Source organism: Panthera leo, chromosome A2 (genome assembly GCF_018350215.1).
Source record: "Panthera leo isolate Ple1 chromosome A2, P.leo_Ple1_pat1.1, whole genome shotgun sequence".
NCBI lineage: Eukaryota > Metazoa > Chordata > Mammalia > Carnivora > Felidae > Panthera > Panthera leo.
The window spans coordinates 54,366,243-54,376,408 of NC_056680.1; the positions used below are offsets into that span (position 1 = coordinate 54,366,243).

At 51.1% G+C, this 10,166-nt stretch overlaps 1 protein-coding gene across 2 annotated transcripts in view; it reads left to right on the forward strand.

Moving 5' to 3' along the window:
- TRH (thyrotropin releasing hormone) overlaps positions 1–4,497 on the forward strand; it is a 69,533-nt gene extending 65,036 nt beyond the window's left edge. The window contains exons 1-3 of one of the 2 annotated variants that reach the window (XM_042911332.1): positions 1,160–1,357; positions 2,404–2,616; positions 3,269–4,497. In XM_042911332.1, coding sequence (XP_042767266.1) covers positions 2,412–2,616; positions 3,269–3,777 — 714 coding nt within the window. In that variant the 5' untranslated portion in view covers positions 1,160–1,357; positions 2,404–2,411 and the 3' untranslated portion in view covers positions 3,778–4,497. Of the gene's footprint in view, positions 1–1,159; positions 1,358–2,403; positions 2,617–3,268 lie in introns of those variants that run through there. The other variant, XM_042911322.1, reaches the window with a different exon arrangement.
- Positions 4,498–10,166: the final 5,669 nt, after the last annotated feature.

Below are 10,166 nucleotides of genomic sequence, written 5' to 3' on the forward strand. Positions count from 1 at the left end.
AGATTCTGTGTCTCCCTCTCTTTCTGACCGTCCCCTGCTCATGTTCTGTCTCTCTCTCTTTCTAAAATATGTAAAACATTAAAAATGATTTTAAATTAAAAAATAACTAAAATAAAATAAAATGGGAGGCTGAAGAAATGTCGTACGGGGAGGCAGACTAATGTTGAGATGGTCTAGAGGTAGGAGATGACTTCACTGATGTCCCCTCACCTAAAATGTAGTTCCCTCTAAGTAGGCCTGGCTAACTTCTGTGTCTATAGGCTGACCAAGGAGCCTGGCACACTGTGGGTTCCCCTTAAGTGTTTCAGGATGGAGGCTGTACTCAGGATTAGATGTGGCAGTGTTCTCTTCCAATGTGATTTTGGGGACTGACTGAGGAACAAGAGCCTTATCATCCATGCTTTTCTCCTCCCTACATCCTCCCTCCTCCTTTGCTTTGATGGGGTGGGTACCAACAGACTTCTTTCTGGTCCAGGGGCCACAAACTCCAATGTCCTGCCTTGGTGACTGGGGCAACCAGGCTCAGCTCTAGCTGGCCAAATTCTTGGTCCCAAATTCTTCCTGGTTTTTAAATGTTAGTTATTCAGTTTTTTTCAAATCACTGTGGCAGTCAAACAAAACCATCTGTGAGCAGGTGGTGGCCCCAGGCTACCAGGTTTGGCATTCTGAAAACTGTCCCTCTCTCTCACTGTACAGATGAGAAAACTGAGGCCCAGGGAGCCGGAGGCATTTGCCAGAAGTGACACAGTCAAGATCAGAACCCAAGTCCCAATTGTCCCCTACTTTTTTCCTCTGTCCTCTCCCCCCTTCTCTTTCTCCTTCTCTGTCTCTCTCTGTCTCTCCCTGTGTCTCTTTGGTGTTTGTCTCTGCTCTCAGTGTGCCTCTTTCAGTCTTTGTCACTATCTCCTACCCTCTCCTGTGTGTCTCGTTTTAACAGTGTGATTCGCTCTCTGCCTCCCTCTGTCCTCTTCATGAGCGTTCTCTTAGACAACAAACCTTCGGAGCCGGGTGCAGAAGCGACCCAACATCAGCACCCCAGGCTCCGGCTCGCGCCTCGTCGCCGCCCCCGCCGCCCGCGCCGCCCCCGCCCCAGATTTCCGGGGGAGCTGGCGGGCGGGGTACCCACGGGGCCGGCTGCCGTCAGCGCCCCTTCCCGGCGTCCGCGACCCCTCCCCGCTGACCTCACCCGCGCCTCCGCCCCGCGCAGATATAAGCAGCGGCCCCTCCGAGAAGCGGGCAGAGGGGTCCGGGTCCTGCCAGCGCTCCCCGCCTCCTGATCCGCCGGCTCTAGGCCCCGAAACTCCGAACTCGGAGCCCCAGGATCTCGGACCGGTCCCGCGGAGCTCGCGCCCGGCAGGTAACCATCTCTGTTCCCTCGCCTCCCCGCAGGAGCGTCCGGGAGCACTGGAAAGGGAGCCCTCTCCACCAGCCCTGGGTGAGGCCGGGAAGAAGCCGCGGCTTTTGTCCCCCGAGCGCCTCCCGGAGCGTGGCACCCGCGCAACGGCTGGGGCGCTGCGCTCATACCCCCCCGGGGCTTCCACAGCGCGGGCCGCGGACTGGACGAGGCAGCTGGTGGTGCGGGCACACTGGTGGCGTTCACTCCTGTGCGCTCACGTCCCGGCCTCTGCAACGCTCGGCGCCCAGTGTCGGTCGGATGTAAAGTTCTCCATCCCACCCTTGCCTAGATGGCAGCTGTAGGTCCGCGCCGGGACGTCCGGGCAGAACTGGGCAGAGCTGGGTGTCCGGCGTCAGAGCCTGAGGGTTAGAATCCGAATCCTGACGTTAGAGACTGATTTTCGCGTTGGACTCGAATCTTAGCCTTAGAGTGTCAGCCTCAGCGTTAGAAACAATTTCACCGTTGAAATTAGGATTTTAGAGTCAGAACTGGTGGTTTCCTAGCTTAGCCAAAGAATCTTAGCATTGGAAATAGAATCTAAGAGTTGGAATTGGAACGGTGACACGGGAATTCGAATGTTGGGAAAGGAGCGTTGGACCAAAAATGTGGCGCCGGGAAGAATCTTAGCCTGCGACGCAGGAATTAGCATTGTGGCCGTCGGGCCCCGCGCTCTTGGTGGCTACACTCCTGGCGAGCCTGCAACGCGCTGGCTTTCCCAGGTCCGGGTGACACTGAGGAGTGGCGGTGGCGATGGGGTTCCCACAGCTTCCAGGCTCGCGCAGGCACAACTGGGCGCGGACAGGTACTCCAAGCATCTCTGTGGGTGAGGACACTCAGAGCCTGAGGCTGCCCCTACCCCACCCTAAGGTGGCAGGTGGTCCTGGCCGCAGGAGAGTGTCTGAATTTGTTACCCACCTTGGGGCCCCGCTGGGACAGGAAAGGGGGAGATGGTGGAGGGCTGGAAGAGGGGCTGCGCCCACTTATACTCTCTGTACTCCCAATCCTAGGCCCCGCAATGCCTGGCCCTTGGTTGCTGCTCGCCTTGGCGTTGACCTTGACCGTGGCTGGTATTCCCGGAGGCCGCACCCAGCCAGAGGTGGCCCAGCATGAGGCCGGTGAGCACGCAGGCCTGGACGACCTCTTGCGCCAGGCAGAGCGCCTCCTCCTCCTCCAGGAAGACCTCCTGCGTCTGCGAGGGAATCAGGACGATGGAGAATCAGGTGAGGGGTGGGTCTGTCCTTCCTACCAGAGGCCCCCAAGAGGGTTGGGGGAAACCCAGATGCAGAGGTGGGGAGCAACTTGGTCATCCAAACTCTTGCCTTTCAGAAGCTTAGAAACTGATGGCCATAACCTCCGCAGGATCATGAGCTGACCTTTTTCTGAGATCAGATTTCTATTCCATGCCCATCCTGGGAATGTTTTACAGAGAGCAGGCTTCCAGTGGGGAAGATTCTGTGCAGGGGATAGAGGAAAAGTCTCTCTGTATGTGACAGTTTTAATTACTACTTACTAGACTCATATATGCCAGGCACTGTTCTAAGCCCTTCAAACACTTTATCACACTATTTAATCACCCTAACAAGCTCTTAGACTGATACTGTTATTACTCATTTTACACAGAAGAAAACTGAGGCTCAGGAAGTTAAGTAAGTTGCTTATGGTCACACAGCTAGGGAGTGGCAGAGCTAGGACTAGAACCAGAGGTCATGCTTTTGACCATCTGTATCTGTGTGTGTGTCTGTGATGTCTAAGAGGCTGTACAAGGCTGTGACTCTGGATGAGTGCTGCAGGGAATCTGCCTTAAGTAGGAGGAAGGCTGGAGTGGGCACTTGGGGGTCAGGAGGTCCCTCACTGGCCCCTTTCCTTCCCCAGAGTCCCAGATCATTCAACCCGACTGGCTCTCCAAGCGTCAGCATCCTGGCAAAAGGGAGGAGGAGGAGGCAGAAGACAGAGTTGAAGAGGAAGAAGAAGGAGGGGCCATGGACCCCCACAAGCGGCAGCACCCTGGCCGGCGGGAGGATGTGGCTGCATGGTCAGAGGTAACCCAGCAGAAGCGGCAGCACCCTGGCCGGCGCTCCTCCTGGCTTGGGTACACTTTCACCAAGAGGCAGCACCCAGGCAGATGGCTGGTGGATCCCAAGGCCCAAAGGAGCTGGGAAGAAGAGGAAGAGGAGGTGGAGGAGGGAGAGCTGATGCCTGAGAAACGCCAACATCCGGGCAAGAGGGCTCTGGGAGGCCCATGTGAGCCTCAGGGAGCCTGTGGTCAAGCCAGCCTCCTGCTGGGGCTCCTGGATGACCTGAGCAGGGGTCAGGGGGCTGAGGAGAAGCGGCAGCATCCTGGGCGGCGGGCGGCCTGGGCCAGGGAGTCCCTGGAGGAGTGAACCCAGCTTCCTATCAAGTTTGGGGTCTAAGAATGTCTTAAGCCCTGTGGGTCCTATTCCCTTTGTGACCCCTGCTTTCCCTCCTCCTTAGATCCCTGACCATAAACCCAAGCCCCCTGTATGTACAACACCCAGTTCCCTGGCCTTGTTCCCCCTCCCCCTTCAGGGACATGAGAACGGGAGCCTGAGTTAAAACCCTGGATTACCCCACTTTGCCCTGTTGGCAGGGGGCAGATCCCAGAGTCCCTCTCCCCGCACCCCCCACAGGCTGCTCCCCTTCCTTAGCCCTGGCTAAAAATGACCCTTCTGTGTCTTTTAAGGGATCCCCAGAGAGGAGCAGGGTGACTGGGTCCAGCAGCCAGTGAGGTCAGGGTGGGATTGAAGATGTGATGTCCAAATCCAGTTTCTATCCCCTGCTCCATGAGTCAAGATTTGCCACATGTCAACTTTATTTACCTCCAGAACTGGGGGTCTCCTCTGCTTCTTGGGCCTCCTTTTTGTGGGTGTTCAGAGCCCTGACCCATGGCTATGTTCTGCTTAGGGTAATGATGGCAGGTGGAGGCATCCTGTGCTGTGCTGTGCTGTGTGGCGGTTGTGGGAATAAAGATGTGCGGGCGTATGTAAACAGCCCTGAATGCTGAACTTGTATATAACCCTCTAGGCGCCTTCCCCTTGTCCGTGATCATCATCTGAATGATAATAAAACATGCATCCAGATAATCTTGGAGCTCTGTGGCTCTAGTTTTTTCTCAGCTGGTGTGGGGTTTCTCTTTCTAACATTGAGGGGGACAGGATTAAGGCTCCTCAGTTCTGTTGAGAAGGGCATCAGGGCTTGTAATCGTCATGGTTCAATGGCAAGAATCAACAATCTATGTCATCCAGCAGAGACAATGAGGACATAGGACTAGGCTGTGGTTGGGAACTCAAACTAGCAGCCTTCTGGGCCTGGGCAGGAAAGCAAGCTGGGTGCAGGACAAGAGGGACTGGGGCAAAATGAAGAGGCCAGCTAAGTGGAGACACTTAAATCCAAAAACTTGAACATCATGTGAATCAAATAATAACAACAACGTATACACAACACTTGTTATGTGTCAGTCACTGTCCTGAGCAATTTACATATACTAATTCTTTTCTTTTTTTTAGTGTTTTATTTTTTTAAGTAATTTCTACACCCGACGTAGGGCTTGAACTCCCAACCCTGAGATTGGGAGCTGCAGACTCCTCCGACTGAGCCAGCTGAGCTTCCCTATATTAATTCTTTTAGTCCACACAATAATCCCTCTAGGTATTATTACTATTATTATGCCCATTTTCCTGATGAAGAAACCAAGGTACAGAAAGGCTAAGTAACTTGTCTGAAGCTGAGTTTGGCCCACTCACTGCTGGTTTGCAACCTCTGATTTAAACTGGCCTCCCAGGGGTACCCGGGTGGCTTAGTTGGTTAAGCAGTTAAGCCTCCGACTCTTGATTTTGGTTCAGGTCATGATCTCACGGTTTGTGGGATCAGACTCCTCGCTGACAGAACAGGGCCTCCTTGGGATTCTTTCTCTTCCTCTCTCTGCCCCTCCCCAGCTAGCTCTGTCTCTCACTCTCAAAATAAATACACTTAAAAACAAATAAACAATCAAACAAACAAACTGAATTCCCAAATTTTCTCAGGCCTAGACTCTGAATTAGACCACCATTTGTTTGGTGGATGGATGAGCTATTCGGCTTTTCTGCAAAACAGCTTTTGGTCACTTTCTTGGGCAGTGGAAGGAGGGGGCTAGAACGGTATCTGAGCTCCAGCTCCTCTCCTTGGGGGACACATGGTTCAGGTGTGGTCAGGACAGAGGAAGACTTGTGGTTTATTAGATGCATGCACACCCACATCTCCAATATTATTCCCCAAAGCCCTCTGAAACATTAAGCATTTGATGGATTTGTGGATTTTTCTCACTTTCAGATGAAAGAATCAACACAGAGACTAGTGTCTTGCCCCAGGGTGCATGAAACATGTAGGGCTGGCCTTCCTTTATGCCTGACTTTCCACCCCACTGGGCTGCCTTCCTCTGGAAGGTCTTAAGACACCCTTAAAACACCAATTGTCACCATCAGGGCAAGTGGGGCCCTAATAACATTCCCTCTGCTCACAGTACCCCTCTGAAAGGTGAGTGCCCTAATAGAGGCAATGTGGACCACTGATACAGTACTTCCTTGGTGCTCAGTGCTTATAGACACTTTCTCAGTGAATCTCGTGACCACCCCAGGACAGTTACCATGTCCGTGCAGTTGAAGAAAGTTGAGCTGCAGTTGAGTGTGAATAAGTGGAGGCCTTGACCAAGGATATACTCTACCCTCTTCCGCTTCCAAACTTGATTGATATGGGAGGTGGTGTTTCCTCCTCAGATATGGGAAGACTTGAAGAGAGTGAGAAACCCACCTCCTAGCCATTTAAGGTTTTTCCCTCTGCTCCTGTGAGTGATTGTACCAATGCACATGATGGAAAGGATCGGGCGTTGGCTTCAGTCCTGGACAGATGATTAAACTAGTTGGAGCCTCAGTCTTCTCATCTGTAATATGGGCACAGCAATCCCTACGCCTCCCTCAGAGTTTTTCTAAGAAGTAAATGGGATGCAGTAATATGTGTACAGTCCTTGCACAGTGTGTGGCCCCAAGTAGACCATTGATAAACAACATTTTGAGCTCTACCGCCCCAGGACCAGAGGGACTCAAAACTGAACCTTGCAAAACAATTTACTCTTTCTTTCATTCATTCTCCAATCACACACACACACACACACACACAAAGTAAAACAAAACAAAACAAAACACATTTAAAAACAAAAATCAGTTACGGGCGCTTTATTATGAGTCCATGCTGGGAACTGGAGCTTTATGGGTCTATGTGCTGCTCCCCCAAATACTCCCTCTCCTTCCCACTCTTATACTGGTGCTTTTTGCCCAGCTTAGGATGCTGAGACAGAGATGCTCCACATGCTTCCCTAAACTCCCCCAGCCTCCCTTGCACTTGGGGTGAAGTCATGACTAGCTCTGGCCAATGAGCTGTGAGCAGACAGGTGTCACTCCCCAGCTGAGGCAGTTAGAGCCCATGAGTCTCCCTTACCCCTTTCTTCCTGCCTTAGAAGCCTGGGGGGGGGCACATGTTGAGATGGCAGAACACATGATGGGAGGATTCTAGACCCCAGAGTCACAAGGTAGAAGTTAGACACTGCACACCCACATCAGACTTCTCATGTGTGAGAAATAAACTCGTATTAAGTCACTGAGATTTCAGGGTTTATTTGTTACCGCGGCTGACTTAGCCAATCCTGACTAACACAGATGCCTCCTCCCTTGGTCTCTCTCCACTGAAATCCTTCCCATCTTTCCTTTCTCACATATGTCTGCCTTTATTGAAGCTACTTAGATCAGGGCCCAGCATGAAATAGGTGCTTCACTGAGTGGATGTGGAAAGCTTCAGGTTACTTCTATCTTAGGTCCCCCAGCCTAACTTCCTGGGGATCCCTGCCCTTGAGGGGCTCCCTTGCCAGTGAAGAGACAGACAAGCAAACAGATGATGGCCACTTAGGTAAGAAGTGTTGATTTTGGTGAGCAAAGCATGCAAGGGGAGCACAGATGAAGGGTCATTGGGTGAACAGGCTTCCCGGAGGGGGAAGCATCCAAGCTGAGTCAAAGGATAAACAAAAGGAAAGACATTTCAGGCAGAAGAAAAGAGCATTAACAAAGGCTTAGTGGGAAGAAATAATGTGTTATTGGAGTTGCTAACATCTGAAATCTGAGGTATTTTGGATCCTCCCTTTCCTCTTCCACCTTGTCCTCTAGCCCTGAAGGAGATGTGACTCATCCAGGCTTTGTGTTTTATCCAGTCCTCCCTCTCCCTCCCTGGTTCAGTCCAGTCCCCACACAGGGACTCAGACCACTATGGTTTGGATGTGTAAGAAAGCAGTGTGGTTTGGAGTGGAATCAGGGAAGGCTTCATGGGGGGGAAGGGACAGCTTTGAAGGATGAAAGAAAAAAAATTCCTGAGCACTTCCTCTGGGGCCAAACATTAGGAAAAGTACTCTTTTTTAAATTTCATTATCTTTTTTTAGAGAGAGAGAGGGCGCTGGGGAGGGGCACAGGGGGAAAGAGAGAATCTCACGGCAAGTTTCATGCTCAGTGTGGAGCCAGATGGGCGGGTGTGGGGGGGGGGGGACGCGGTTGTCAGACCCATGAACCATGAGATTATGACCTGAGCCGAAGTCAGACACTTAACCTACTGAGCCACCCAGGCACTTCTAGAGCCTTCTTCTCTCCTACTTTTTATATTACCTATGTTCCCTTCTATGTGTCTTCCTGCACTGTGGAGGTTGGAAAGCAAAGACTGTATTTCTCAGACTCCCTTGCAGCTAGAGTCTTGGATTCCACAGTAAGTTCTCCACATGGACGCTTTCATGTGAGATTTGGAAGGCTGCTTTGACTACTCCTGCTGAAAAGCAGGGCTATAGTGAGGTGTGATGTTTCTGCAACAGCTTTCTGGTATCCAAACCCTAGCTTTGGAAGTATCTAGAGTCAGTTATGGATAGCAGCTTTCTGTCCAGCTTCACAGCTTTACCAGTATGGTTTTTTTCTTTTTCTTTTCCTTCTAAACAACTTTATTAGGCATATGTTTTACATGTAAAAATTACCCTGAATTGCAGGCATACAATTCAATAATTTTTAGTAATTTTTTAAAAACATTTTCAGACCCCCAGTAAGGTAATGCTTACAATGAATCTCTGTCCCTACCATCAGCCCCAGGCAGCCACTTACTACTTTTTCTCCATTAATCTGTCTTTCCTAGACATTTAATACATATAGAATCATTCAATATGTGGTTTCTTGTTCCTGGCTTCTACCAATTAGCACTTTTTTGAATTTCATCCATGATGCAGCATGTTTTGATAGTTTGTTCCTTTTTATTGCTGACTAGCGCTCCAAAGAGTGAGTTGTCAAGTTCAATAATCCCAATGGCTGTCTCCTCATTTCCCACTTTCCTGAGTGGAAACAGAGGAAACAGCTTCCCTGGCAGGCCACTTATGTGGCATCACTCTGCAATCCTGCTCCTTAAGCCCTTGACAATTTCATAAACACCTAGTTCCAAAAGTGATTCTCAAAATATTCAACAATTGGTTTAAGACAGGCATCAGTGAATCAGGACACATGTCCAGTTACAATGGATGGGTTCAGATACACTTGTGAGGCCACAGCAGTGCCAGGGGCTGAATGCCAACCCTGCTGTGTTACCTCTTTTTGCTTAACATTTCCAAAAGGATTTCTGGTTGCTCTGCTGAATCTGATGATTCACACTAGGTAACTCCTTACTCCTCCTTAACTGTCACTTCAGATGACACTTTGTCAGGATGTGGCTCTGTATCTCTCCTGCCCCTTCCTTGAGGCTATCACAGTTTGTGATTATATCTGTCTTAGGCTGGGTGCCCCCAGCACCAGACCCCCGGACAAGGATTTGAGTCCAAGTAGTTTACCTGCAGGGTAGTCCCAGGGGTGCAAAGAGTTTGCTTGGAGAGTGATCCCAGGAAGTGGTCTGAGAGTTGAGGAGTGACTGGGAAAAGGGAGGGAAGTGCATGTGGAATGCATCAGTGAGCAGGTTTTCCTTGGGAAACTGTAGAACACGCCTTAGAATTGTCCTACTCGATGGGGTGAGGAAGGTGGAGATTTTCCACTGATTCCCTTTGATCAGGGGGTGGGGGCTGCTCCTGGGGATGTTAACTTCCTGATGCTTCCAGCTTGCCCTGTGTGCCTGCCACAAGAAGGAGGCCATTGCGTGAAGAATCTCAGGATGCCATTATGTGTACTGCAAAGGTGAGAGCTGAGGGGATGGGGTGAGGTACCAGTAGGATCTGTCATAGTCCTCCTGGGTGATTTTTTCATAAGAGACTCCTCCCTCACCAAACTCTGTGCCCCGTAAAGCAGGAGCCACTCTTGCGCCCCCAGCACCTATGACAGTGCCTGGTGCAGAGCAAATATTTGTTGAGTATGAATGAAGGCCACTCGCTAGGGTGGACCTGGGATTTGAGACCAGGTCTGCCTTATTCCCCAGTCGGAGAGCAAGGTGGTGAGGCAAACCCATATATCGTAGGGTGCTATGCAGTCACTATAGACCTGCGAACCCGGCCCCACGGACAGACGGCCACGGAGCTGAAAGCTTATGTTGCAACCCAGTGCAACATCTACCCAATTACTCTGCCTTTTGAAACACTTTGGAGGGCACAAAGGGGCCCTCTTCAGGGGCCAGTTTTCACCTCTGCACTGTGCCACCAAGAACCTAGTTTGTGCAGGGCACTGTGGAAGGCACTGTCCACCCACCTTTTCCACCCCCACTTTATGGGTGGGAAACGCGTGGCTCA